Source organism: Tamandua tetradactyla, chromosome 2 (assembly GCF_023851605.1).
Source record: "Tamandua tetradactyla isolate mTamTet1 chromosome 2, mTamTet1.pri, whole genome shotgun sequence".
Lineage (NCBI taxonomy): Eukaryota > Metazoa > Chordata > Mammalia > Pilosa > Myrmecophagidae > Tamandua > Tamandua tetradactyla.
The window spans coordinates 218951371-218978682 of NC_135328.1; the positions used below are offsets into that span (position 1 = coordinate 218951371).

The following is a 27312-nucleotide window of genomic DNA, read 5'->3' on the forward strand; positions in this document are numbered from 1 at the left end:
GCGCCAGCAGGTACCGGCACAGAAAACTCCAGGCCTCACCGCTGTCTACCCAGCGGCCATGGGGCATTCAGGCCTTGGGGTGACTGTAGCCTCATGAAACCATGTAGGATGGTGGCTGAGAGGCCCTGGGGGAGAAGCTGGGGGAGCACACCCCTCGGCCTTGAGGAGAGGGGTCCAGGCCCAGCTGGAAATTGGCCCTTCTCTCCAAGGGTCGTGTCCCCCCAGAGCCTCCTGGTCCTGGCCTGCCGGGTGGGGTGGGGTCAGGGGCTCCAAGTCCCTTGGGGAAGGCTCGGCCACCTCTCTCAGGCCCCATGGCTGGAGTGCAAAATGGAACCAGGCAGCCACTCAAGGGCTGCCCCAAAAAACATTGCATAATTTCATTTACATAAAGTACAGAACCGGGCAGAATTAGTCAATGCAGTTACAAGTCACGAGTCCTTGGGGCAGCGCCTGGCAGGCGTACAGCAGGACTGCTGGGGGGCACGTGGTGTGCGCTTCTTGATCTGGGTGCTGGTTATTTTGTGCAAATAAATTTCGTGAAAATGTGTTGAGCTGCGCACACGTAGATGCCCTTTTCTGCGGGCATTTTATGCTTCAATAAAGTTGGAGAAAAGCAACCAATGCAGAGATGATAATGAGACCACCAGCGCCTACTTTCTAAATAGGGTATTGTGTGTGTGTGTGTATGCGTGTGTGTGCGCGCGCGTGTGCGTGTGCGTGTGCGTGTGTGTGTGTGTGTGTGTGTGTGTGTGTACCTCTGCCCGGGTGGGTGGGTGGAGAAGGGTTCAGGGAGCTCCCTGACCTGCAAGCCTGAGCTCAAAAGACACGATTCCGTTCAGAGGTGTGTCTCTGACCAAGTTTTCCAAAAATGCCTTTACCACCCCCTCCACGGGTTTGGGAAAACGTCTCTTGGACCACATCAAAAACCTCAGGGCTTCTTTGAATTCGAGGTGGCTCCAGAGGCCGATGGCTTCGGGTGTGGGAGGGGCGGGGACCTGGTCCCACCCCCCGCAACTCCGGGGGGAGAAAGGGAAGCCCCCCTCCGAGGGGTCGGGGCCTCCCGGCCCGCCGCCCCGCCCCGGCGGCGCCCGGTGCCCGCCCGGCCCTGAGGGAGCTGGGCGACGGGCAGGGCCGGGCGCCGAGTCCGCGGCGGCCCCGCGCTCCCCCCGCGGCGGGCGGGGCCTCCCGCCGGGCTCCTCCCACCGCCCACCTGCCCCGCCCCGCCCCGCCCCGCCTCCCGCCTCCCTCCGGCGAGGGTCCCGCGGCCGCGGCGCTCCGGCTGCCTCCCCCGGGGCGCTCCCCCCGGCCCCCCAGCCTCCGTCGGGCTCCCGCGCGGCCCGGCCGCGGCCCCCGTGCTCCGAGGCGGCCTGGCGCGGCGCCTCCTCCATGGGTGAGTGCGGGGCCCGCGGCCGCCCCGAGCCCCCCGCCGGCTTCGCTCTGCAGGCCCGCGGGCCCGCCTGGGCCGCGCCGGCTTGGGGAGGCAGGGAGGGCGGGGGGCGCCGCGTGGCCGGGGCCGGGGCGAGCCGGGACGAGTGGGAGGTGGGCGGGTCGCAGCCCTTCGGCCGCCCCCTCCCCTGGCAGACGCCGGCCTGGAAACCAGGGCCGCGGGGACCCAAATCCTGCCCTCACGATGGGGCCCGCTCCAGCAGCCCCCCTGCTCCCCCACCCCCCTCCATCTCGCGTGCTGCCTGGGCCCGGGGCCACCTCTTTGCCCCTCTTTCCTGCCCCTCCCCCGGCTGCTGCACCCCTGCCCCTAGGAAGAGAGGTGTCATGGAAGGGGGCAGATTCTGGGTCAACGATGGACAGCAGGGAAAGGGGGGCTATCAAGGCCTTTTGAGGGGTCTGTCCCTGAAGGGGTCACGCCAGGGGGCACCCCCAATGCGGGGGCTCATTTAGAAGGCAGAGACCCTGAGGGGCAGGAGGGCACTGAGCCACCCTCCCTCCCAGACTAGGAGGGGGCAGCTTATTTCCCTGCCCCCTCCCCCGTGGAATCTGGATAATTTCCCTGGGGAACTGCAGCAAGAAAGGGCTCTGCCAACAGATTGCCGAGCAGATAAGCTGGCATTTAAAAGTGAAAAGGACACTGACCTCCTTTGAAGGGAGGACTGAGGAGACTACCCCACCCATCCTCAGTCCTGAGGCTGTAGGGACCCGGGGGAGCCTGGGTGCCCAGCAGGGGTGCAGCTGCCCTCACTTGCCTGCTTAATGGCCTCTATCCTCCTCTGCAGATGACCGGAGCCTGGCTGAGGAGGAGAAGGGGCTGCGCTGTCAGAATCCCACCTGCATGGACAAGGGGAGGGCGGCCAAGGTAAGAGGCCTGAGCCTAGGGGGGCACCGGGCGAGGAAGGGCAGGGCTCAAAGCTCCTCTATCCAGGGCTGGCCCCTGTGGCAACGAGGTGTTCACAGAACCTTGGCAAGATGTGCTGGCATGGCCACCGGGTCGTCTGTTCAGGGCTGGGTAGGGCCACAACACGGCAGGCTGAGGATGTAGAGTGGGACTACTTCTGCGGGGGCTGGGGGCGCAGGGTGCCCCAAAGTCCTTGCCTGCACTGCAGTTCTTGCAGCAGCCCTGGAGGCGACAGGAGCTGCTGTCGTTTGTCACAGGGACTAGTTGTAGTGGCCAGCTGGCACCCTTCCTGGACCACCGGGCCTCTCCTCAGGCTTGGGCAAGGACTTGGACACTTAAAAGTTTTGTGAGAATGACTGTGGCCCCAGGGGCTGATGACAGGGCAGGGAGAAGGGGCAAGTTGGTCCTGGAATGCCAGGCACAGGTGCAGGGAGTGGGGCAAACATGAGTCGGGGAAGATGTAAGAGTAAAACCAACTGGGGGCACAACTGCCCACCACGGGCTGGGCTGTGGGCCATGGGCTTTCTGTGCTTTTCTGCTCCTTACTAGATGAGGATACTGAGGTTCAGAGAGGTCCTGTGATTTGGCTGAAATGGAGTCAGGATTTGAACCCAGACTTGGCCCCTCCCAGCAAGCATTTGAGTGACAACAGTAATCACTGCTGCAACTGACCGTGCCTGCCAGCTGCAGGAAATTAAAAACGCCACCCCCCTCGGTCCCCTCACGCACATCCCCCCCACCTCTGCCCAGACACGTGCACATTCATTCTGCACAGGAGGACTGTTCTGGGGGCGGGGAGAGAAGGGGGCGGCCTCCAGTTGCCGTGGCCACCCGGTAAGGAGGCGGCTGTGATGTCAGATGCAAGCTGCTGGTGAGGCTGGTGCCTGGCATTGGGGCTGTGGGGTTGGTTCATTGCCTATCTTCCAAATGGGGGTCTCCTGGCACCGAGCTGGCCTTAGCTTCCCCCAGCCTACATCCTGCCAGGGGCCCGCAGAGCCATGGAAACTTTGTCTGGCAGAGGTTGGCGCAGGGGCTGGCCAGGCCATGCTGTCCCAGACCCAACTCTGGGCAGCACCTAAAGCTGCTGCAGGGTAGGCATGCGAGGGCCCAGGCTGTGCATAGGTAAGCTTATTTCCAAAAAAGCAGTCTAGCCATGTAATGCCCTCTACTACCTCCAGGCTCCAGCTCTAGGCTGGCTTTGACCTGTAGCCAGAGGGTCACTCAGCCTGCAAAGGGAGAGCCCTATCACTGCTGAGACCCCCTTTGGGACAAACGGCACAAATTTCTGAATGATAACTTGAGGCAGGAGAGCTAGTCAGGGAGGACATCCCGGGGGAGGTGGCCTCTGACAGAAGTCAAAACATGAATAGGCAGAGTAGTAGCTTAGGGCTGTTCAGGAAGGGGAGGAGGGCTACAGGCAGCATGCAGAGGCAGGAAAGAAGGGGTGTAGGCAAGTCTTGCCAAGGGGTGAGCCTGGTCAGAGCAAGGGGTGAGAGGAGGTAAGTGACAGACACTCAGGATTGGAGAGTAAGAGGAGCAAAGGACATCATTATTGTTGGTGACAATAATAACCACCACTGACCAAATGCATTTATGTGCCAGGTCAGTGTGACACCTCACGCTTGTCTCATTGATCCTTAGCGAGAACTTAACGAGAAAAGTGTCGTTCTCATGCGTGATGGCCCTTGCTCCTCTTGCTCATGTCACACAGCGTTTCGGGCTGGCTCGGTCTGGAGTAAGATATACCTGCACGGGAGCCTCATATTCACTCTACAGCTGCCTGAGTTGCTCGAGCCAAGATATGACCTGGTGAAAGTGGTTTGGGAAGGTCATTCATTCATTCACCAAATCGGCTAGTACAAGGCCCAGTTCTAGCCCCTGGAAGTCTACAGAGAACAAAGTGCCTGCCCTCCTAGAGCTGCTATCCCCGCACTGCTGGGAGGAAGTGGTGGCAAGTGGGGGCTTTGGGTTGCCAAACTGGCCCCCCAGGCTGGCTGGGGAAGGGGCTGCCTGTGAACAGGGCCAGACCCTTCCAATTCTGGGCTTGTTTGGGCCTCTCCTGGGAGCTGAATCACATGCCCCATGCTGACCTCCTGTCCTGGGAGGCCACTCTCGGGGAGGCAATCATGAAGGGCTTCCTGGAAGAGGTCCTCTGGAGGTTTGAGGATTAAGGAAGTGCTGAATGGAGGAAAGTTGGGTAAACAGGGGCAGGGGTACTGGGGCTATAAGGAGCCAGGGTGGCTGGGGGGCTGTGCAGAGGGCTGCAGAGCTGACGGGAAGCCCCTGTATGTCCAGGGAAGGAGTCTGAATCATATGCTGTGGAGACCCCAGGTCAGGGAGTGGAGTGGTAACTGCCCCTCCTGGTCTGAGATACACGGAGTAGCCCCGGGGTCAAAGCCTACCCGTTTCCAGCTGTGCAACCCTTGGCAAATCAGTATACCTCTCTGAGCCTCAGTTTCCCCATTTGGAAAATGAGCTTCTAGAGTTGTCATGAGGATTAAAAGTAGGTTCTCAGGAGAGGCCAGCTATTGCCATTCATCTTCCTTCTGGGGCAAGAGGAACCACTAGATTTTGGGTGGGCCCCTCGTGCCCTCCCTAGAATCGGAGACGGCCCCGCCCCATGCTCCATGGTGGATCCCACCCAATCCCACCCAACCAGATGAATATATCCTTACAACCTTCGTGTTCCCGGGGCTGGAGATGCTCAGAGTATGTGGGGGAGACAGAGGAAGTGTTCGCTCTTCCCTCACCAAGGGAGGGGGTGAGACCGAGGCAGGGTGACAAGTGCTGTGTCTCCCCCTGCCTTCCTGCCACCGGACAGTATCTGGATGGGGCAGCTCCTGGCTGGACACTGGACCACCGCATTTGAGAGGACAAAAGATTTGAGGTTTTTACCCAGTTTTAGGAGTCTCAGGGGACCACCCTCAAACAAAAATGATGAGTCTAGCAGCCACCATTTATTCAGTGTGTGCCAAGCTCTGCTGTAGTTCCTTGTCTCATCCTCACACCCACCCTGCTGTGCAGTCGGGACTGTTCCAGGCTCGGTTTTATGGACGAGGACACTGAGGAGCAGCGAGGCTAGATTACTTGACAAGGCAAGGCCCAGACTCTCACCAGGCCTATCTGACCTCAGAGCCTCCCCGTTTCTAAGGAACTGGCAGAGGGAAACAAGTGAATTTTTTGCTCGGGCCCCTAAAGGGTCCAGTAGGACCCCTGGTGGAGATCGCAGGGAAGTGACTTTGAATTCAGTATAGGGAAGAGTTTCCAACCAGAGCTGTTCCCCGATAAGAGGTAGTGAGTGCTCCATCCCTAGAAGTATTCAAGAAGAGATGGAATGGGATGTGTAGAGGGGATTGCACTGTGGAGTGGAGGTTGGCTTTGATGACCTCAGAGTTCCCTTCTAGCTTAACAATGGGCTGTGAAGTGGCAGAGATGAGTCAGGGTGTGTGGGGAGGGTGGGGTGGTAGAGGGGTAGGGGGTGGCTTCGATAAAGACTGGTGGACATGCAGAGGAAGGGGCGTGTCTGAGGTCCCCGCAGAGAAAGAATGGGCAGGATGTAGTGAGTAACTGGAGAAGGGAGTCACCTCTTCTCCTGCAGTGCTTTGGGGGCAGGATATACCCTTGGGACTGGCCAGGTTTGGGGAAGGGGGATCTTTGGAGGTGACTGGTCCATTTTCATGCCAATCTGGTGTAGACACGTAGAGACAGAAGCAATGCAGGTGGAACTCCTGGACCTTGGCTAAGTGATTTTTTTTTGGGGGGGGGGGAGGAGCAGAAGGCCTGGAGCTCCTCGCCTGGGAGGCAGGGACAGAGGAGCTGCCACATGGGGCCTGGTCAAGATGTGTGGCCCTGGCCTGGGTCCAGCCCCAGGAGGTCACTACTGCTAGAGGCCGCCGCGGTCTAGTGCAGTGGGAAGATGCTGAAAAACACCACTCCGTGGGACTTCCCATCCCCGATCCCTGCGGTGGTGCAGATCAGGCTGCACTTTCCTGCCCAGGTCTGGCCCTAGAGGCTGGCGATGCTGCTGGCCTTGCCCACTGAGCCCAGTGGTGGCCATTAGGGAAGGGGGTGGTGTGCTTGGGCTGGGGGTTGCTTGCCTCCTGTATCCCCACAGGATGCAGAACTCCTGTATCCCCACAGTTCCCACCCCGTCCTGCCCAGGGTACAGTTATCTTAAACCCGGGCTGCTGGGAGAGGAATGGCCCTCCTTATTAGGCTATACTAGGTATGAACCGGAGAAAAAGAGGGGGTGCAGAGAAAGGCGGGCACGTTTCTGGGGCCCAGACTGGCCGCAGTCAGAGTCCAGCTATTTATACTGGAGTGGATGCAAGCCCCGCTGCGGGTGATTCCCGGGGCAGGTCGGCCCGCGGACCCCTCTGCCTGTGCCAGGGGCTCCTCTCGCGGGTCTGGGCAACTTCCTGTCCTGGGGGAACGGGCCAGCTCTGGTCTTTAAGCCAGGTCCGTGATTAGGGACTTTGAACCTAACATTGATTTGCAAGCGGCCAGCCCTCTTGGGGATAGTGACCCGTCCCCACGCAGTCCTGATCCTAGGTCACCCCCAAGCGCCACCCGGGCTTCCTGCCACCCCCGGGCGACCGGGCCACTCGCCCGGCCCCTTCCCAGGATCCCCGCGCTCCCCCCATCCCAGCTGATGGTACATTCCGACCCTCCCAGGTGGTAGCGCCCGCGTCGGCCTACCGTAATTCCCCTACTTCCCGCGCCCCAGGCCTGCGCCGAGTAGACCGAGCCCGCCGGGGGGCTCTGGTCCTTGGAGCCTCACACGCACGCCCTCCTGGGCTTTGGCAGCCTTGGCCCGAGCCCCAACCATGGGAGAGGCCCCACGCCCCAAGGTGAGTTTTGCGGAGACCGAACGGGGCGCCAGGACCACTGAGTTAATGGACAGAAGCTGGAGTGGAGCCCCAAGCCTTCCCAGGCCTGCGGTGGGCATCCGTGCGCTCTACGGACTCTACCTCCATTTACGTGATGGTGAAATGGGCTCAGGCCCCTGGCCCCATCTGTAGCTCCAGGGTAGGTTTGGCTCAGAGATATGGCCTTGGGGAGTCCGTAGGGCCCGGTCCCAGTGTGGGGGCCTGTGGAGGGGCAGGGCGAGCCCCGAGGGGCCTTGGTGCGGGTGGCTGGGAGGCGCGGGCCACCCTGCCCCTTCTGGGCATCCCGAGTTGGTCAGAGGCGGAAAGTCCTCCGGAGGCCGGAAGGGGGCGCCAGAGTCTGCACTTCAGGCTTGGGAGGTGGGGGTAGGGGGTGGGGTGGGAGGACTGGCAAAGCCTTGACAGGCTCCAGCCTGCCTTGAGGAGGGTGGGACTTGGAGGCCCCTGGGCCCTCCAGATTCCCCATTAACCTCCGGGTTTGGGGGTTCTCGGGTGTTTTACTATACCCTGCCCCTTGGCCAGGGTCCAGGTACGCGTTAGGACCAGCGGCCATCCTGAGATACAAAAGTGTAGGGAGCAGGCCAGTGCCCTGAGCCCCTTGGGGAGCAGGAGGCCCAGCAGGGGGAAGGGCAGGCCCCAGAACCAGATCTCCCCAAGCCCAGGCACATGTCCCAGCTCCCAGTTCCTCCCCGTCTATGGGCCCTGGGCAGCTGCTGTCAGGAGGAGGTGCTGGCTGCAAGGCTGGGGGTCACAGACTCCAGCCCCTCTCTCTCCCCAGTGCTGGGTCCTGGCCTCTTATCCCCGGGCCTGGACCACTGCCTGAGGGAGGAAGGGGCCTACGGAGAGGTTGTCTGCACCCAGTGCAGCACAGGGCTCTAGGGGGGTAGGCTCTGGCTCCAAGGGTGAGGCCCGGTCCCCAAAGAAAGGGAGGGGCCAGGTGGGCAGTGCCCCAGGTGTGAGGAGCAAGGCAGAGCAGCCTGGCAGAGCTGGTATCACCCTGGCCAACCTGCCCCCACATGCAGCCGCCACCCCTGGATTGCCAAGATGTGGGGTGGGGCCTTGGGGCGGCAGGCTCCCAGGGGAGCTTAGCCTGGGTGGGGACCCCCTGGGCAGGGGTGTCCCTCCAGCCAGGGCATTTGGCTCCTACGGGAGACATGGAACTGGCCCCAGACCTCACCTCAGACCTGTGGCTTCTTCTGGATGGACTGGCCTGGGATTCCAGCCAGAAGTGGGAATGGGGATCCCCACACGTCTCTGCTTTTCTGGGCTGGGGAGATGGTGCTGGGGGCTGGCTGAGGGTGGGGGCTCCTGCCTTGGAGACTCCATTATTCATCAGCCCCAGCATCTGGTTTCTGGGTATCAGTTTCAACAAGCCGGCCCTGACTCATGAGCCTGGAGCTGGGGCTGGGCCTGGGAGGGGCCCCCTCCCCAGGGAGTCAGGGGCTGGGACCTCTGGGCCTGCTCATTAGCTATTTCAGCTCCTGCCAGAGAGAGGAGGGGGGAACCCAGGAGCCTGCTGAGGCCCTTCCCCTTTGTCTGGTACAGGGACAGGGAGGAGTTTCTTTCCTCTCCCAACTCTGCAGGCTCCTGAGCCCTGCATTTTCAGCCCTGGGACAGCAGGGCTCTGGCACCCTAAGGAGCCACCCCCTGCCCTGGCTGGAAGACCCGAGCAGTAGCATGACTCAGGGATGGCCAGAGCCCAGCTGGGGTCCCAGCACCCTTGCGACCGCCAGTGACCTGCCCCTGCCCAGCCCTGGTGGTCTCTACCTGATGGCCTTGGGGATCTGCCCTGTCTCCAGGGGGGTGATCCCCAAGACCCTGGGGCCCAAACCACCAGTCGGCTGGTCTTCACACCCCCTGTGTCCCATGTCTGAGGCACAGGAGGATGGCCATGGGCACAGGCACCTGTTTCCCCACCTACCAGCTATCCAACTTTTGGACGAGTCACATAACTTCTCCAAGCCTCTGGTTTTTTGTTTTTTTCAACTGTTAAATGGGGGCAGCATGTCTCTCCCTGGGAGGAGTGCATGGAACTCACTGCCCACAGCTTCTAGGACAGGCCTGGCACTCAGGAGTGCCTGGTGGAGGCAGCTGTTAGACTATTAGCCTGGCCAGCCTGAAAGGCAGCAGCAGCAGTAGGGGCCGGGGGCCCGGACAGGACCACCAGGGTTTGAGTTGGGAACTGACCTGCCCAGGCCAGCAGGCCCCACCCAGATCAAGGATGCTGGGGAGGGGTGAGGCGGGCCAGCCTTTGATTGTGTGGTGAACAAAGTGTTGTTGACCGTTGACCGCAGGGAGGGACATCCTGGCCAAGGCCTTCCCTGCTCCTTGTCCTTCTCCAGCACCAAGACCCCCTCTGTCCAGCCATACGTTGGCTTGTTCTGTGTGCCAAGGAAACGGGGAGGGGACAGTGAGAGCCAGCCAGCCAGGCCCCTGCCCGCTGGAAAGGACGAGCTAGCAGAGAAGAATGACGATAAAAAAGAAAACAAATATATAATTCCAGGTTGTAATAAATGCTAAGAAGAAAACGATTCAACTTAAGGGGATTGAGAGTGGGAGGGTGAGGGGCTATTTTAGTTTGAAAGGAGGATGCAGGCCTCCTTGGGGAGCTGACATTTAAATCGGGCTGGGTGCCAGCCCTTTGAAGATCAGGGTCCTTGATGTTCCAGGCCGAGAGAAGGCAGAGGTCAAGGCCCTGAGCTTGGAGAGATGTAGCGGGGAAGGAAGGTCAGCGTGGGGGCTACAGGGGGAGGGGCACGCCCACCCCCAGATGCACCCAGAACCAGGTAGGAGCCACGCTGTGGTGGGATTTTATTCCAAGCATTGGGAAGCCCCTGGAGGGTGTCACCTGGGAGAGTCTCCTAAATGGGTTTTAGTTTTCAAAGACTCTGCCTGCTCTGAGGACACTGGCTGATGGAAGCCTCCCGGGGAATCCCACCTCTAACAAGCTGCCGCCCCCACCCCCAAATACCCCCCACCCTGCCCCTTGAGTTTCCTAGCCCCTCTCCAAGGAGGAACTAAGGGGTAGCTGTTCCCCTCACCCCCATGCCCCCCCAGGAGAGTCCCATCCCAAGTAGAGTCAGAAGTCTGGGTTTCGGCCCTGCCTTCCTCCCTTATGTCACTGTCACCTTATCCACCCGTGATGCATGGGGACACCAGTGCCTGCCCCCCCCCAGCCCCACCCGCTCCTCTTCCTCCGACTCGGCTGAGCGCCCCCTGGCGGTGGGGCTCACAGGAGCTCCCAAGGGCTCCTGCCACCGCTGGGGCAGCAGGCGCCGCCTCAAGGACAGAGACGGGGCTGCGGGCTTTTCCGGAGGCCTGCTGCTCACCAGCCCCGTGGGGGCTCCCAAAGGCCCAACCCCTCCAGCCAGGCCCCGGGTCAGTGGCCATGGCCCCCCATGGTCCTCTGCCCCACTGTTGGCCTTGGCAGTGAGAGTGGGGTTTGCAGGCCTCAGCTTTGAGGCAGGGGTCCCTCAGACTGCGAAGAGGGGATTGGGGAGGGGGGTAGGCGTAGTTTGTGACTGGGGAGTGGGGGTTGGGGGTTGAGGCCTAGAGGGGTACCTCCGGGGCTGAGCAGGGCTCTGGGGTCCCTGGCCCCGGAATGCTGGGCGCCCACATGTCCGGTCTCCCTCCTCTCCCCTGCACCAGCATTCGGGGAGCTCCCCAGGGCAGGGAATGGGGTCCCCCAGGCTGTGGATGTGAGGCGGGTGTCTCCAAAGCTGAAGGGAGGGCCTGCGGCACCCCCGGTGTGAGCATGGGGCTACTGGGGGTTGGAGCCGAGAGGGGTCCCCGGGGCTGGGGTTTGAGGACCTTGAGGGGTCGGTACCTCCGCCCCAGGCGTACTGCTCCCCCCACCCATTTAGGTGCTCCCGAGGTGGGGCGCGATCCCGGACTTTTGCGCTGGGGGAGGGGAGGACAGGGGTCGGAGCGGGGCTGGGCCGGGGTCTCAGACATGGCGGGGACGCCGCGGCCCCCGGAGGTGTGTGCCCGGCCCGGGCTCCCCCCGCCCTGGGGTCCCCACACGCTCGGCGGGGCGGGCGCGGCGGCACAATGGCAGGAAGCGGGGCTCGGCGCTTTGTCCGGCGGGCGGCGCAGACCGCCGCTTCCTCCGGCCGCCATGGGGACGGGCCCCGGCGTCTCTGGGCGCCGAGCGGCCTCTAGGCCCGGCCCAGGGCTGCTTTCCCGGGACCCAGAGCCCCTCTGGGCCGGGGATCGCCCCCGCAACGGGGAAGGCCAGGTACGAGGACGCAGGCGGGGGGGTCGGGCCCGGGCGGTGACGCGACTGCTGGGCTGGGTCTTCGGCGGTCCTCGCAGGGAGAGGCACACAGCGGCGACCCCCCCACCCGGGCTGCATACCGCGGGGGCCGGGCCCAGGGCCCCCAAGAGGCAACTCCCAAACACACGCACTGAACCCAGGGGGGTCCAGGCCACCAAGTGCCCCTGCTGACCTCTGGCCTTTTGTGTCTGGGGAGGCATCCGGATACACCTGTGGGGCCGGCCTGCAGGGGTGGGGTGTGAGCACCCCTCCCCCTTTCCTTCGTCTGCGGGGCCCTGCCCACACTCCTTCGCCCTCTGCCAACATATCCCCGTTTGGCCTCTGGCCCCAGCCCTTGAGTGAGGGGAGAGAGTGGCTTCCAGGTCCCCTCTCCGCCTTGGGGAGCCCTTGATGGACCAAGTTTTCCCAAGAGCCCTCCCCCCCACTTTATTTGTAAAGTGGTGGCTCCCTGCACAGCCCTGATCTGGCTGTCTCTGTCCAGAGGGCTCTGCCTTCCTTTCGCTGGAGTCCTGGAACTTTGGCCCCTGCTCCTTGCTGCTAGGAGTGATGGGGGAGGGGTCAGCAAGAAAGCGGGGGGGTGGGGGCAGGCACCCGAACCTAAGAGAAGGAGCCCACTTCAGTGCTGGGACTCTCTGCTTGCCCCGGGAGGAGCTGGGAAGACCCAGTAATTTGGGGGTGGGGGTATCAGCCCAAGGGGGCTTGGCCTCCCATTTGTGCTTGTGGTTCTCTCTGGGGCTCACCAGCCTCATCCTTCACCACACCTGCTTAATTAAGTCTGGAACCATCCAGCTGGTTGAGCTCCCCTGGGTCTAGGGGCTCCTGGGAGGATGAGGTCAGCCCAGGCGCCCCTCTATAGCAGCGCAGAAGCAGGAGCTGTGTCTTCCAGAGTCTTTCAAGGGAGCCCTGTGTCCCCCACATTGTAGCACCTCAGATCTTTGCTGAATATTGGATCTGCCAAAAGCAGGTGAATCCTTGTGTAAAATCTGCTGTCTAGATACTGGGTGTGTTTAAGGATGGGACTGTGGCACAAAATTGGGGGCTTGGGTTGGAAGGGTCCCAGAGACCTACCTGAGGACCCCCCACCCCCTACACAGGCACAAATCCTGGACGCAGGACAGCTGTTTTTGAACTTTCTTTAGCAGCAGATTGCTAATAGATTAAATAAAGATGGAAACAGCTGCCCGGGCTGAATGGAGCCCCTGCCCCTGCCTCAGGCTTGAGGACAAGAAACAGTTGGAAACCCTGGTGAAAGGTGTGGGGCATGACAGTTGTGTGGACAGCGGGGCAGACCTGGGTCATCATGTCCACAGCTCCCTGCCCACGGCAATCCCCTGCCCCCTTCCCCAAGAGCAAGTGGGCCGCTAGGTGAGCCCCCAACTCCTGACCCTTATCCACAGCTCCATCTTTCCCCTGCTGTCTGTGTGCCTCAGTTTCCTTTTTCGTCTCATGGAGGAGTGGAGGGACACAGGAGCCAAGACAGTGAACTTCAAATTATGATATATTTCCTGTCCCCATAGCTCCCCTAGGCTGGCCTGAGGCCAGCATCCCGTCTCAGATGCCCAAGAGATGGTATGTGTGTGGTGTTCAAATACTGAGATCAGAAGCGATACACACTGGGTTCAAGTCCTGACTCCACTGGCTGTGTGACCTTAGACAGGTTACTTAACCTCTCTGAGTCTCACTTTTCTTGTCCTAAAATGGGCTCTATAAAATAGGATGGGAGGAAATGGCACATGTAAAGGCTTCAGTGCAGCCCCAGGGACCACGGGATGTGGAGAGTAGATGGGGCCCCCTCCTCCCATCTTCCCCTCGGCCGCTTTCTCTGCTCTCCCGACCAGCCTCACCCTGTCACCTCTGTTGCTGGAAATGCCATTTCATTTAGGGCTTTTTTTTTGTATTGTGGTAACCTATATTCAATGTGAAAGTTCCCGTTTTAACCACTTTCAGGTATTCATTTCAGTGGTGCTGATTCCATTCATCACATTGGGCTACCATCACCTCCGTCCGTGGCCCGGACTTTTCCACCCACCGGAACAGAAATTGCACCCATGAAACCGTAATTTCCCATTCTTCTCCACCCCCCACCCTGCCCCTGGTAGCTGGTAATCTTTCTGTCTCTATGAATTTGCCTATTCTGGAGTGGAATCATGCAATATCTGTCCTTTTGTATCTGGCTTATTTCACTCAACATACAGTCTCCAGTTTCTTCCATGTTGCAGGATTAGAACTTCCTTCCCCCTATGCCTGAATCACATCCCACCATATGCATGGGCCCCATTTTCTTTATCCATTCTGTTGATGGACACTTGGGTTGCCCCCACCTTTTGGCTATTGTGAATAATGCTACTGTGAACATTGGAGTAAAAGTATCTGTCCGAGTCCCTGTTTTCAGTTCTTTGGGATATATACCTAGAAGCGCTATCATCTTGAAATCTCTGCTTAGGCTTTTGCCAGCCAGCAGCTCTCCAGTGGCTCCATGGCCCTAATTCATTAAACATGTGCATTGAAAGGCCAGGACCGGAAATACAGAGGTGAACCAGAAAGACTGACATCTTGGGACAATGTGGTGGAGGCAACAAAGTAAAGTGTACAGAGTGTCAGATGGTGGTGAGTGCTAAGGAGGGGAAATGAAATGGAGCGGGGAGGGATTGAGGAGGGGCTGAGCAGTCAGAGGGTGGGGGTGGGGGGGGTCTTTGAGTAAAGACCTGCAGGAAGGAAGGAAAGGGAGGGAGCCAGCGATTTCAACATCCAAGGGAAAGGCATTTCAAACAGAGGGACTAGCAGATGCAAAGGCTCAGAGGCAGGAGGGTGCCTGAAGGAGCACATCAGAGAACAACGAGGCGGCTGGGGGTGCGGGTGGGCCAATGAATAGGAGGGAGGATTAGGGTGGGAGGCACAAGCCATCATGACGGGACTTTAGTTGTTACTCTGAGACGGAAAGCCATTGGGGGGTTCTTGAGCAGATATAATGTGACTCCTGTTTGAGCAAGATACACTCTGGCTGCTGGGGGTGAACAGTCTGTGGGGGCTGGGGTAGAGGTGGGAGATCACCTATGAGGCCATTTTAATAATCTGTGTGAGAGGTGGCGGGGGCTGGGGCCAGCTGATGAGGCAAGGTCGGTTGAAGCTATAGATATCAAAGGTGGAGCTAATGGACCAACCGGACATGGGCATAACGGAGTCATAGGTGACCCCAAGTTTCTGGTCTAACAAATAAAGAAAGTCATTGCCATTCATTGAAATAAGGCAGCACGGGGAGACGTTCTGGGGCTCACTTATGGACACGTTTAGTGTCTTGTTAGAACCCAAGCCCAGAATTGGGAATGTTGGGCCAAAGTCTGGGCAGAGGTCCTGGCTAGATATTTAAATGTGGGGGTCCTGAGTGTGTAGATGGTGTTCAAGCCATGAGACCTGGTGAGGTTGAGGGTAAATGGAGATAAGAAGGCCTAAGGAAAGGAGGATTAGCGGGAAGCAGTCAAGGAGCCTGAGAAGGAGCAGCCGGAGAGGTGTGAGGAGAACCAGCAGAGCACGGGTCGTGGGGACCAAGGAGGGCACTACCTCCAGGACCAGCTGTGTCACATGCTGAGTCAGATGAGAATGGACCCATGGCTCAGCAAGGTGGGTGACACAGGTGATTAAGAACTTGAGCAGAGCAGGCGTGGTATGATGGTGAGGGGACAGAAGCTTCCCTGGGGAGGGTTTGAGAGCAACAGGGCAATTAGAAAATTGACCATCGAGGTAGTGATTGATTTAGGTGAAAATCACCAGTGGGAGCTGAAGCCCATGGGTGTGAGATGACTGGGGGAACAGAACATCACGAGTACCATCCCGCAGATTTACTTATTAATTTCCAAGAAAAAGAGGCACTTTACAAGGCACTGTGAGACCTGGTGGACACGCCACCATATCATCTGGCCCAGGACACAGTCCGCTCTGGAGAGTCCCTGCCCAGACACTGAACCTGAAACTATCCTGAGGGCTGTCAGACAAACCCAAACTGAGGGCCTCACTGCCAGACTTGGACTCGAAAAGTGTCAGTGTCACGAAAGACAAAAAAGCAAGTCTGGGGAATTCATTCTTAGAGGGATAAAGAGACACAAACAACCCAACACCAGGTGCAGTCCTTGATTGGATTCTGAAAGCCGGGGTGGGGTGGCGTGAAGTGGGGGACTGTAAAGGACATTATTTAAACAATCGGGGAAAGAAACGTGAATACACGCAACATAGCATCAATGTTAAATTTCCCGGGTGTGATGTCACCTTGGGGTTTTGCAGTTCTTGGGAGATGCTTCCTGTCATGATTTCTGCTCTAGGAGATGGGGAGAATGAGAAAGAGAGAGGACACGCGAGAGAAGGCAAAGGTGGCAAAATGCTAACCAGGGGGCAATCTAGAAAGGTCTGTGGGTGGCGTTGTACTATCCTTGAAACTTTCCATAGGTTTGAAGTGTTTCCAAATGAAAAGTTGGGGGAGAATGAAAAGAATGGGAGGAGAGAAATAGAAGTCATCCCTGTGGACACAGTTCTAAGGAATTTGACTGAAAAGGAAACGAAAAAATGGGGCGACTGGAGGGCAAAGAGAGGCCGATGGTGTTTTTATAAGATGGAGAAATAACAACCTGTTGCTGTACCGATGGGAAGGAGTCAGTGGAGAGGGGAAATTCGGTGGTGGAGCTGAGGGAGAGCACTGAGCAGTCATCCCACCTCGCCCCGCACTCCTGCTGGCGGGGTGGGGTGTTGGGGGGCCCCTGAAATTGGAGCAGGGGCAGTTCAGGGTCTTGGCGCTGACGTGGGCTGGGGGGTGGGCCGCGTTGGTGGAGCTCGTGGACCAACTTCTGATGGTTTCTGTGTCCCTAGGAAGTGGGCAGCCAAGGTGCCAGCGGGGAGTGAGTTTGGGGAGGGCTGTTGGGGTGTGAGGGCAGAGGAGACCTGGAACCATCACTTGGGAGCGTGGGGGAGAGCCGCCCAGGGCGAGGGCAAATCCTATCCGATGCCCCAGTCCAGCTCCTGGGCGCTGCGCGGATACATGGATTCCTCCATCACCCCCGTCTTGGGAACCTGGGTCGGGTTTGCTGTTCCAAGGGCAGAAGGGACCCACTGGGAGGAAGAGAGGGGCCTCCTCTGCTGTTGCCCGCCCCCATGCCTGCACCCCAAGGTAGCCCAGTAGTGCTGGCCTCCGTGGTTCCTTCCATGCCATCCCAGCCAGGCTCTGCTTTCCCCTGCGTCCCAGGAGCGGGCACATCATAGGTGCCTGGGAAAGATTTGCCAGTGAATCCGTGCACGAGGCTCCCCGCGGGCGGTGGAGAGCTGGATAGTAAGGAGCAGCCCCTGCGGGCGGCCCGAGCCCCACCTTTCCCGGCAGTGTCCCCGCGGGACGCAGCCTGACCCCTGCGCGCCCTTCCCCCCACAGGTATGCCACCACATTGACTGCCAGGAGCTGCACCGCCGGGGACCCCTCAACCTCTGCGAGGCCTGTGACGGCAAGTTCCACAGCGCCATGCAGTATGATGGGCACGTCCGCTTCGACCTGCCGCCCCGAGGTGTGCGCAGCCCCTGAGTGCCCAAGCCAGCTCCGGACTCCTCTCTGGGGGGAGTGTTTTGGTGACCGTCGGAGCAGTGGAGGGTCATCAGAAGGCTGAGAGCCAGTGGCAGCACCTGTGGTTCCCCAAAGAACGAGGAGTGGGGCTCAGCCCAGTCACCCCAGCAGGCCTGTCCCTACTGACGCTGGGTCTGCCCCTCCCACCCCACCCCTACCCAGCACAGAAGGGGCCCCCTTCTTCCCCGCTCTGCCTGTTCTCAGGGCAGGGGACAGTCCCTGTGACTGCTGCCAACCCTCTGAGCCAGGCTGCTGGCTGGGTAGAGGGGCTGGGGGTGGGGTCAGAAGGAACAAGAAGGCCCCTCACTGAATAGGGACCTCGTGCAGACTCCCCAGCTGTACTCAGGTGGTTTACGGGCACCCATACCTGGCGAGAAATGCCACTGCTTGTCTCCTTTCTTAGTGGAACAGAGGGTCGAGAAAGACTCTCTGCTCCTGGGCCCCTGGGTAGAGCCCTGGACTTTGGTCCCTTCTTATAGCTATCCCAGAGGCGTGACTTTGTCATCCCATTTTACAAAAGAGTAAACTGAGGCCACTGATGGATTTCAGTTGGGGATGGGAGGTATCACCTGGGGTGTCATCCAGGCCCTTGTGCCCTTTTGGGTCTGGGGGTGGATAGATGTTAAGCACAGACTGAGTCCGTCCTCTCACAGAACCAAGGGCCCTAGCTAGTTTGGGGGGAGGGGAGGGTACTCCAGGACCCGTGAAAGGCTGGGGGAGTCCTCCAGGGAAGGCCAGATTGGAAGGCTAAGGCCGGGGCCAGGGAGGGAGCAGCCACAGCCCTCCTCCCCGCTCACTCCAAAGGCTCCGTTCTGGCCCGGAACGTGTCCACCCGGTCATGCCCCCCACGCACCAGCCCTGCAGTGGACTTGGATGAGGAGGAGGAAGGCGCCATGGATGGCAAAGGGTAGGTAGGGGGGCGGGGGGGGCGCAGGCAGAGCAGATGCCTTGCTGGGTCTCAGGTCAGAGCTGCAGGGCCCGGATGCTGCTGTGCCTTTCCCCTAGAGGGGCTGACTGGCAGACCCCTCCCCAGCCCTGCCTTGGCCCTGACTCCTGGAGGAGGCCGCCCCAGTCCTGAGGGTTCTGGGGTCAGAGCCTACAGATTTGGCGCCTCTAGCTTGTGTTGGCCAACAGAGGGCGCACTGCTGCCTGCCGGCCCTGGTCTGCCTGATGGCACCTGAGTTACCTGGTAACCAGCAGCAGCCCCCATCCCATCCCCCTGCTCCAGGCCCACCGTGACCTCTAACCTCTGCCCTCACCCCTGCAGGGACGGGAAGAGCTCAGGCCTGAAACTCTCCAAGAAGAAGGCCAGGCGGAGACACACGGATGTAAGGGGCACCCCCCCACGCCTGGGGCTGGGAGAGGGGCTCCGGGACAGCCCCCTGCCTCTCCTGGGCCCTTTCCTATCCCTGAGGCTGGGCCTCCCTGTTCACAGCCCAGGGCAAGGGATGGGGCCTGGAGTGAAGAGCTCCCCACTTGCCCCCTGTCCCGCAGCCCAGGGCTGCAGAGCCCATCAGCAGGAGGGGAGCTGGGGGGCATCCCCAGGATGAAAGGGGCCTGGGGTGGTCCCTCGTGTGCACTTCCCTAAGGCCACCTGGGCCCTGGGGTGGGGGGTGAGGGAGGGCCGTGGCCAAGCTCACAGCCATGGCCTCTCAGGACCCCAGCAAGGAGTGCTTCACCCTGAAATTTGACCTGAATGTGGACATCGAGACGGAGATCGTCCCGGCCATGAAGAAGAAGTCGCTGGGGTAGGGCTTGGGGGGCTGAGGGCAGTTGTGGCCCACTGCAGGAGTGACTGTGACCCCGTTGGCCTGTGAGCGCGTGAGTTCCCACCCCTGTGTGCACACCAGCTGAGGGGGCAGGAGACGGGGTCCGTGTGCCTGAGCATCCCCACCCTGCCTGCTTAGCTCAGTACCTGGGTGCGGACAGGTGTGGGGCAGTGTCCACCCTGGTGTGTGAGGGCACGGGCTGCGTGCAGGATGTGGGTGAGCCTGTGTGCAGGTGTGAAGGCATATGTAGGCGAGCCTGTGTGCAGGTGTGAAGGCGTGTGTGGGCTTTTCTGTGCAGGTGTGAAGGTGTGTGTGGGCGAGCCTGTGTGGGTCTTCCTTCTCTGCTGGGAAGGTCCCGTGACTCTGGGCTGGGGGGGACTCTGGGGCTGCCCCCCCGGCCTGAGCACTGCATCCTGGGGCAGGGAGGTGCTGCTGCCTGTGTTTGAGAGGAAAGGCATCGCCCTGGGCAAGGTGGACATCTATCTGGACCAGTCCAACACCCCCCTGTCCCTCACCTTCGAGGCCTACCGGTTTGGGGGACACTACCTGCGGGTCAAAGGTGAGCAGCGGGCTCCGCATTTGTCCAAGGGGAGCCACTGGCTGGGCCTCCCAGAGCTGGAAGCTTCTTCCCTGGCTCAGGTTGCTGTTGGCGCAGCCAAGCTCATTTCCATACAGGTGTCTCTGCTGCACTGTGGGGGTGGGGGCTGGCAGGGCGGGGCTGCGGGGGGCGGGGATCCCCATGGCTGAGGCCCTCTCCTTGCCCCCGAACACCACCCCAGCCAAGCCCGGGAACGAGGGCAAGGTGGAGCAGGGGGTGAAGGACTCCAAGTCTCTGAGCTTGCCAATTCTACGACCGGCCGGGGCAGGGCCCCCCGGCCTGGAGCGTGGGGACCCCCAGCGCAGGGAGAGCCTCGACATCCTGGTGAGGAGGAGGGGCTCCGTCAGGGTGGAGGGTGGGGAGGGCTGTGGTGGGGCAAGCTCATCCCTCCTCGTCCCACTTCCCAGGGAGGTCTCCTTGGGCCCCCCTACTCCCTCTTGGGTCTTTCATTTCCTCTTGAAAAACAGGGCTGGCTTTGAGAATGGGGACCCCCTCTCTGGATCCCAAACCCCCCAAAGTGATGGGTGTCACCTCTGAAAGTCTCCCAGTGTCCACGGGATCACTGTGTGTGTCTCTAGATCTCTCCCACCTGCTGAGGGCTTGTGGCTGGGGGGGGGGCTGGGGGACAGTGGTCCAGGTGTATCTGCCATGAGATGTGGCATCCCGGGGCCGTGGTGCAGAGACCCTCCCACATCCCAGGCTGGCCCAAGCTCCTGGAGACCCCCCATGGAGTGGGGCTATGGGGATCGGGATGGCCCTGCCTTGACTGCCCATCCATGGCCAGGCCCCTGGCCGCCGCCGCAAGAACATGTCAGAGTTCCTGGGTGAGGCCAGCATCCCGGGGCAGGAGTCCCCTGCGCCCTCCAGCTGCTCCCTGCCCAGCAGCAGCAGCGGGGTCACCAGCAGCACAGGCGGTGATAGCTGGAAGAACCGGGCGGCTAGCCGCTTCAGTGGGTTCTTCAGCTCCAGCCCCAGCACCAGCGCCTTCGGCCGGGTATGTGGCCTGGGGCCCTAGGGTGGGGCAGCTGGCAGGTCTCTCTGCTGACCTCTGACCTCTGGCCCCGACCATGGCCTCTCCTCCTAGGAGGTGGACAAGATGGAGCAGCTGGAGAGCAAGCTGCATGCCTACAGCCTCTTCGGGCTACCCAGGCTGCCCCGGAGATTGCGTTTCGACCATGACTCCTGGGAGGGGGAGGAGGACGAGGACGAGGAGGACGATGCCTGCCTTAGGCTGGAGGACAGCTGGCGGGACCTCATGGACGGCCACGAGGTACAGCATTCCCCTCTGGGCAGTGGGAGCATTATCCTGGATGGCCCAGGAGGCAGCCCACTGGGGCTGCTGTCATCCTTAGCCACTTTGGGGAAACTGAGGTCAGGAGAGGTGCAGAGTGTCATGTGGCTGTCTCAGTGGCGGAGGCAGCACGTGGGGTCTGGATTCGGGTGATTTGGGTGATGGCGAGGGTGACCCTATCCCTGTCAGGACCTCTGTGCCCCTCCTTGGAAAAGGAACAGGTTGCATGCACAGTAGGTCGCTCACCACCTCCCCCCTTCCCCAGAAGCTGACCCGGCGGCAATGCCACCAGCAGGAGGCAGTGTGGGAGCTTCTACACACAGAGGCCTCCTACATCAGGAAACTGCGGGTGATCACCAACGTGAGTGTGGGTGCTGCACCCGATGCAGGCTGCTCTCTGCTACCCACCCCACGCACCCCCAGGATCTTTCTGCTCGGCCCCTGAGGCTGAGTCTTCCCAGAAGGGACAAAAGTCAGAGAAGGGCTGGGCCTGGGAGGGGCTTGGGCAAGTGGCTGGGTTGAGCTGAATTAACAGGTCGGGCTGCCTCCTCCTTCATTGCACTGGCACGGGCCAGGGCCCAGCAGCGCACACTCTAGAGGGGGCGGGAGTGAATAGGCCCTGGGGGAGGGGGATGCAGGGATTTCCACCCAGGGGGAGCCCCTTTCCTGGGCTTGGGAGTTTGGAGAAGGCTTCCTGGAAGAAGCACCCTGTGAGTGAAACCCCAAGGCTGACGCGGGAGGGCATTCCAGAGCTTTCTTCCAGGTGGGCTGGGGTGACCCCCAGGTGGGCCGTGGGGACTGGGCCTGTCTTTTGGTTCTGGAGCCTGAGGAACCTCCTTCCCTGCTGCCTGCCTTAGGGCCTGCTGTTCAAGGAGAAGGGGTGGGGGTGCTAAGACTCTGGGAGGGGCTTCGGGGCTGCGACCCCGCCGCAGCTGCAGCCCCCCTTGTCGCCACAGCTGTTCCTGTGCTGCCTCCTGAACCTGCAAGAGTCGGGGCTGCTGTGTGAGGTGCGGCGGGGCCTGGCCCCGCGGGTGGGGGGTGGGGGTGGGGTAGGGGTGCAGGGACGGGGCCGACCGCACCTCCTGCCCCGCCCAGGTGGAGGCGGAGCGCCTGTTCAGCAACATCCCGGAGATCGCGCGGCTACACCGCGGGCTGTGGCGCGGCGTGATGGCCCCGGTGCTGGAGAAGGCGCGCCGCACGCGGGCACTCCTGCAGCCCGGGGACTTCCTCAAGGGCTTCAGGATGGTACGGGCGGGGCTGGGCGCTGGCGGGGACGTGGAGGCCGGGCCGGGGTACCCGAAGGGCTCACATCTGCCTGTAACCCAACCCCGGGTGCCCGGAGGCCAGGATGGCCAGGCAGCGCAGGTATTGGCACGCCCACCCGGCCAGTACACCTGCCGCCGGGCTGAGGGTGGACCCTTCCGCCGAGGCTCAGTTTCCTTATCTGGAAAATAGGAGCGTGAGCTGGCCACCGGCCTGGGGCTGTTAGGGCAGTGCAGTAAGTAGGGGCTTGGGAGCGCTGGCCCGGCCCGGCCACGGGGATGTGCCATGACTCACTGGTGCTTCTCCCGCCCTGCACCAGTTCGGCTCTCTCTTCAAGCCCTACGTGCGGTACTGCGTGGAGGAGGAGGGCTGCATGGAGTACATGCGCGGCCTCCTGCGCGACAACGACCTTTTCCGGGCCTATGTCACGGTGAGGGGCTGGGCTGGCGGTGAGGGGCTGGGCTGCCCTGGGCCTCACCTGGGCAGCAGGTGCAAAGCGCCCACGGAGCGGGGCGCCATGGTGGGCGGGGCCTGCCCTGAGCTCCGCCCCACCCTGCCCTGCAGTGGGCCGAGAAGCACCAGCAGTGCCAGCGGCTGAAGCTGAGCGACATGCTGGCCAAGCCCCATCAGCGGCTCACTAAGTACCCGCTGCTGCTCAAGTCGGTGCTCAGGAAGACGGACGAGCCGCGTGCCAAGGAGGCCATCGTCACCATGGTAACCGGGGCGCGCGGGGTGCTGACCCGCCCGCGGTCCCTCCCCGGCCCCTCCCGATGCCCTGAGCCCCCAACGCCCGCCCCCAGATCGGCTCAGTGGAGCGCTTCATCCACCACGTGAACGCGTGCCTGCGGCAGCGACAGGAGCGACAGCGGCTGGCAGCAGTGGTCAGCCGCATTGATGCCTACGAGGCGGTGGAGGGCAGCAACGACGAGGTGGACAAGGTGGGCGCTGTGACTGTGGGGAGGAGGGGGCCAAGCTGGAACTCTCGTGGCCGTGCCCAGGTGGAGCCCTGACGCTTCCTGGCCACCCGCCCCTCCCCCAGCTCCTGAAGGAGTTTCTGCACCTGGACCTGGCCTTGCCCATCCCCGGGGCCTCCCCAGAAGAGACTCGGCAGCTGCTGCTGGAGGGGAACCTGCGGATGAAGGAGGGGAAGGACGGCAAGGTGCCCGGGGTCTCTGCCCTGCCCCCACCCCTTGCCCTATAGGTGCAGCTCCCCTCTTCCTGGGGATGTCCTGTGCACCTGGCAGGTGGCAGCTCAGGCGCTCCCAACTTTATGGTTCTAATGGCGGGGCGGGGAATTTGCCTGCAGTTTATTCTTCACATCCCAGCTGCTCACCCATGGAGGTGCCAGTCTTGCCCGGTGAGCTCCTGGGTGGGAGGGGGCCCAGAGCTCTGCCACGGAACTATTGACCCTGCCAGCACTGTGTAACCAGGAGTCTGCAGATTGGAGGCTTTTTTTTTTTTTAATACTAACTCTTTAAAAGTTATTAGTTTTATTTACAAACACTCCATAGCCTACCAAACATACTCTGCTCCTTCTCCCCGTCTTCTCATAACTTCTGATCTACTTTCTGTCTCTGCCAATTTCTATTAGTAGACGTCTCTTAGAAGTGACATCATACGGTATTTGCCCTTTTGTGCCTTCCTTGCTTATTTCACCTAGTATTGTGTTTTCAAGGTTCTTCCATGTTACAGTTTGTCTCAGAACTTCATTTGTTCTTATGGCCAGTTCATTGTGTGCATATACTGTATTTTGTTAATCCATTCATTTGTTGAACATCTGGGTTGTTTGTACCTTCTGGCTGTTGGGAATAATGCCATTATAAACATTAGTTGTAAGGTATCTGTTTGAGGCCCTGTTCTCACTTTCTTTAGGTGATACGTAGCAGTGGGGTTGCTGGGTCATATGGGAATTCTCTACTAAACTTTTTGAGGAGCCACCATATTGCCGCACTGTTTTACATTCTCACCAACAACACAAGTTTCAATTTCTCCACATCCTCTCCAACATTGTTATTTTCTGGTTTTGGAATAATGGCCATCCTTGCTGGAGTGAAGTGGTATCTTCTTGTGGTTTTGATTTACATTTCCCAAATGGCTAATGATGTTGAGCATCTTTTTCAATATGCTTTTGTCATTTGTACATCATCTTTGAAGAAATGTCCATTCAAGTCCTTTGCCTAGTTTCAATTTTTTTGTCTTTGTTGTTGAATTATAGGAGTTCTTTGTATATTCCGATTATTAACCCTTATCTGATATATGGCTGGCAATTGTTTATCCCTATTCTGTAGGTTGTCTTTTTCCTGACAATGTCCTTTTTAATTTTGATGAAGTTGGGTTTATCTGTTGTTTCTTTTATTGCACGTGCTTTGGGGTTGTATCTAAGAATCCATTATTGAAATTCGTAAATGTTAACTTTTAACTGAAACAAATCACAATTGCATAATTCAATGAAAGAAAATCGCCTTCTCCATTTTTGCTTTACTCACAGGTTCATTTTGGGGGTGGGGAAGTGTTGGTCAAAATCTGAAGACCCCTGGGGGTGGGTGCTGGGGCAGACAGGCCGAGTGTTCCTGCTGAGGCCCCAGCCCCTGGCCTTGGCCCCAAACGGCCTCTGCCGCCCGACCCTCCCGCAGATGGACGTGTACTGCTTCCTCTTCACGGACCTCCTCTTGGTGACCAAGGCAGTGAAGAAGGCCGAGAGGACCAAGGTCATCAGGCCCCCACTGCTGGTGGACAAGATCGTGTGCCGGGAGCTGCGGGACCCTGGTGAGGAACCCTGACCCCCAGCCTGGGCAGGGCCGCCCATGGGGAGGGGCCGCGGTCGCCACTGACGCGGGGCTCTCCCAAACCAGGTTCCTTTCTCCTCATCTACCTGAACGAGTTCCACAGCGCTGTGGGGGCCTACACCTTCCAGGCCAGCGGCCAGGCCTTGTGCCGTGGCTGGGTGGACGCTATTTACAATGCCCAGGTGAGAGCGGAGTGGGGTGCGGTGGGCGGGGCGGCCTGGCGGAAGCTGCTGCTCAGAGTCCGCTCTGCCCCTACACCCCTGTTTCCACCCCCAGAACCAGCTGCAGCAGCTGCGTGCCCAGGACCACCCAGGCAGCCAGCAACAGCTGCAGAGCCTGGAAGAGGAGGAGGACGAGCAGGAGGAGGAGGAGGAGGAGGAGGAGGAAGAGGAAGGCGGAGAGAGTAGCACTTCGGCTGGCAGCTCCCCCACCATCCTGCGCAAAAGCACCAACAGCCTCGACTCCCAGCACTGGTACGCTGGCCCAGGGCCACACGGCAGGGCCCAGCAGAGCAGGTGCTCCAACCCAGACCCCTGAGGCCACAGCCACTGGCCCCAGGCAGCACCCTGCACCCTGCGAACCCAATGGGCGAGTGTGTGCATCTGTCTGTGGGGGCTCTGCCTGGACCAGAGTCAAAGCAGGGATGGCATAACAGTTGCCAACATGAGTGCCGTCTGTGCTTGATGGGTGGGAACTGCCTGGAAGACTCAGACCGTGTCTAGTCTCAGCAGTTAAGAGTGCCACCATCCATTACTGATGTCTGTGGTGGGCACAGGAGCTGGGGGATCTGGCCAGTGGTCATCCATTTTTGAGGTCTGGTGGGCACAGGAGCTAGGAGATCGGACACCTGGGCCACCTGCCTGGCATGCCCGAGCATCTATACGTTGCCAGCCCCAGGGCCACATCAGACAGTCTAGGTGTCCTTTGGCTGGCTGACTCTGTCCTCCGGGTCCTGCAGTGCCTCGGACGGCTCCACAGAGACCCTGGCGGTGGTGGTGGTGGAGCCTGGGGAGATGCTGTCCTCACCTGAGTTCGAGGGTGGCCCTTTCAGCTCCCAGTCGGACGAGGCCTCCCTGAACACCACTGCCTCATCCGTCACGCCCACCAACGAGCTGCTGCCCCTGGGCCCAACAGATGGCCGCTCCTGCTCCATGGACTCTGCCTATGGCACCCTCTCCCCCACCTCCCTGCAAGACTTTGTGGCCCCAGCCCCCATGACAGAGCCAGCGCCCCAGCCCCCGGGGTTGCCACAAGCCCCCTCGCCCCCACCCTCTCCCCGCCTCCACTGCTGCACCCCTGTCCAGCTGCTGCCTTGCCCGCCCCACCTGCTCAAGTCCAAGTCTGAGGCCAGCCTCCTTCAGCTGCTGTCAGGGGCTGCCACCCGTGGGGCGCCTCCAGCCCCCAGCCGCAGCCGATCAGAGCTCTGCCTGGCCGCCTCAGCCCCTGGTGCCAGGACTCTGGGCTCGCCTCAGGAAGCTGGGTGTGGCTGGGATGGCCGGGGCCCTAGCAATGGCCCCGAGCTGTCAGAGGTGGAGGACAGAGCCAGCTGCCGGGACTGGGTGCCTCCAGGCCCTGCCAGGAGGAGGTGCAGGGCGCTGCCCCCAGGGACCTCGCCCAGGGTCCAGCCTGAGCACCCCCCTGGGATCTCTGCCCAGCACAGAAAGCTGACCTTGGCCCAGCTCTACCGAATCAGAACCACGCTGCTGCTTAACTCCACGCTTACTGCCTCGTGAGTGGCTGGACCAGGGGGAGGGCAGGGGGCCTGGCACGTTGGCATTTCGGGGGCCCCAAGCCTGAGATTTGCTGCAGGACCTGGATGGGCAGGCGGTGTGGTGTCTATGGGGGCCAGTGATACAGGGGCCTGAGGATTCTGGTGGGGAGAGGAGTGTGGCCAGAGCCCTCTGTGAATGACATCAGCTAAGGAAGGTCTGGCTGTCCTCTCCCATTCCCTGCAGGGAGGTCTGAGCAGAGGGAGGCCCCAAAGGGTGCCAGTAACCAAGGGACAGCAGACAGCAGGAGCCTCCTGGGGGTGCTGGCAACTGCTCCAGTCACTGGCTCACGCTGCGCCTGAGGCCGGGATGTGGACAGGAGCCCCCCTGCCATCCTGGGGCCCGATTTGCACTTTGTTGGATGGATGGATGGAAGTGGGGGTGCCCCCTCGGCAGGGCCCAGGCTTCAGTACCCTCCTCAGATGGCCCCCCACCCGCCTCCACCCTCAACTAACCTGGACCCCAGGCCTGCCCAGGTGGCTTTCCTGGCCCCCACTCCCTGAAGCTGTACCCTCTGGGCTAGGCTTCAGGGCTTGGGGTCCTAGGCTGCCCCTCCCCTCTCCCACCTCACCCACCCCAAACCAGACAGCCCGACACCCCTCCCTCCTTCCCAGTCCCACTGGCTGCCCCAGGCCTTGGGGTGGGATCTGTGTAAAGTTGCATATTTATTGAGGTTTGGTTCTTTTTATAAAGACTTGTATAGACTCCACTGGAAAGAGTTTTTTGCTTTGGGA

The 27312-nt window shown here is 60.6% G+C and overlaps 1 protein-coding gene and 1 long non-coding RNA gene across 3 annotated transcripts; both read left to right on the plus strand.

The window, feature by feature from the left end:
- Positions 1-1329: 1329 nt before the first annotated feature.
- On the plus strand, positions 1330-26542 carry PLEKHG5 (pleckstrin homology and RhoGEF domain containing G5). Of its 2 annotated transcripts, XM_077151476.1 has the most exons (21): positions 1330-1390; positions 2229-2308; positions 16917-17046; positions 17907-18009; positions 18370-18430; positions 18759-18850; positions 19294-19430; positions 19651-19793; positions 20254-20463; positions 20554-20739; positions 21026-21121; positions 21717-21767; positions 21856-22005; positions 22343-22453; positions 22588-22737; positions 22824-22961; positions 23063-23182; positions 24657-24789; positions 24876-24991; positions 25086-25282; positions 25768-26542. In XM_077151476.1, the coding sequence occupies exons 1-21, from the start codon at positions 1387-1389 to the stop codon at positions 26540-26542; spliced, it is 3183 nt and encodes a 1060-aa protein (XP_077007591.1). In that variant the 5' UTR covers positions 1330-1386. The 2 variants fall into 2 exon arrangements, with proteins under 2 accessions (XP_077007591.1, XP_077007590.1); XM_077151475.1 differs by lacking the exons at positions 1330-1390; positions 2229-2308 and adding an exon at positions 11330-11470.
- On the plus strand, positions 5725-9752 carry LOC143664734 (uncharacterized). Its single transcript, XR_013166579.1, has 3 exons — positions 5725-5906; positions 7154-7375; positions 9576-9752. It is a non-coding gene; the product is annotated as an uncharacterized LOC143664734 (long non-coding RNA).
- Positions 26543-27312: the final 770 nt, after the last annotated feature.

Coding starts and splice junctions, on each gene's coding strand:
- PLEKHG5 (XM_077151475.1), top strand. CDS start 11,351: ATGGGGACGGGCCCCGGCGTCTCTGGGCGCCGAGCGGCCTCTAGGCCC. Junction 20,740..21,025: donor ACCTCATGGACGGCCACGAG/GTACAGCATTCC, acceptor CCCCTTCCCCAG/AAGCTGACCCGGCGGCAATG. Junction 23,183..24,656: donor AGGAGGGGAAGGACGGCAAG/GTGCCCGGGGTC, acceptor ACCCTCCCGCAG/ATGGACGTGTACTGCTTCCT.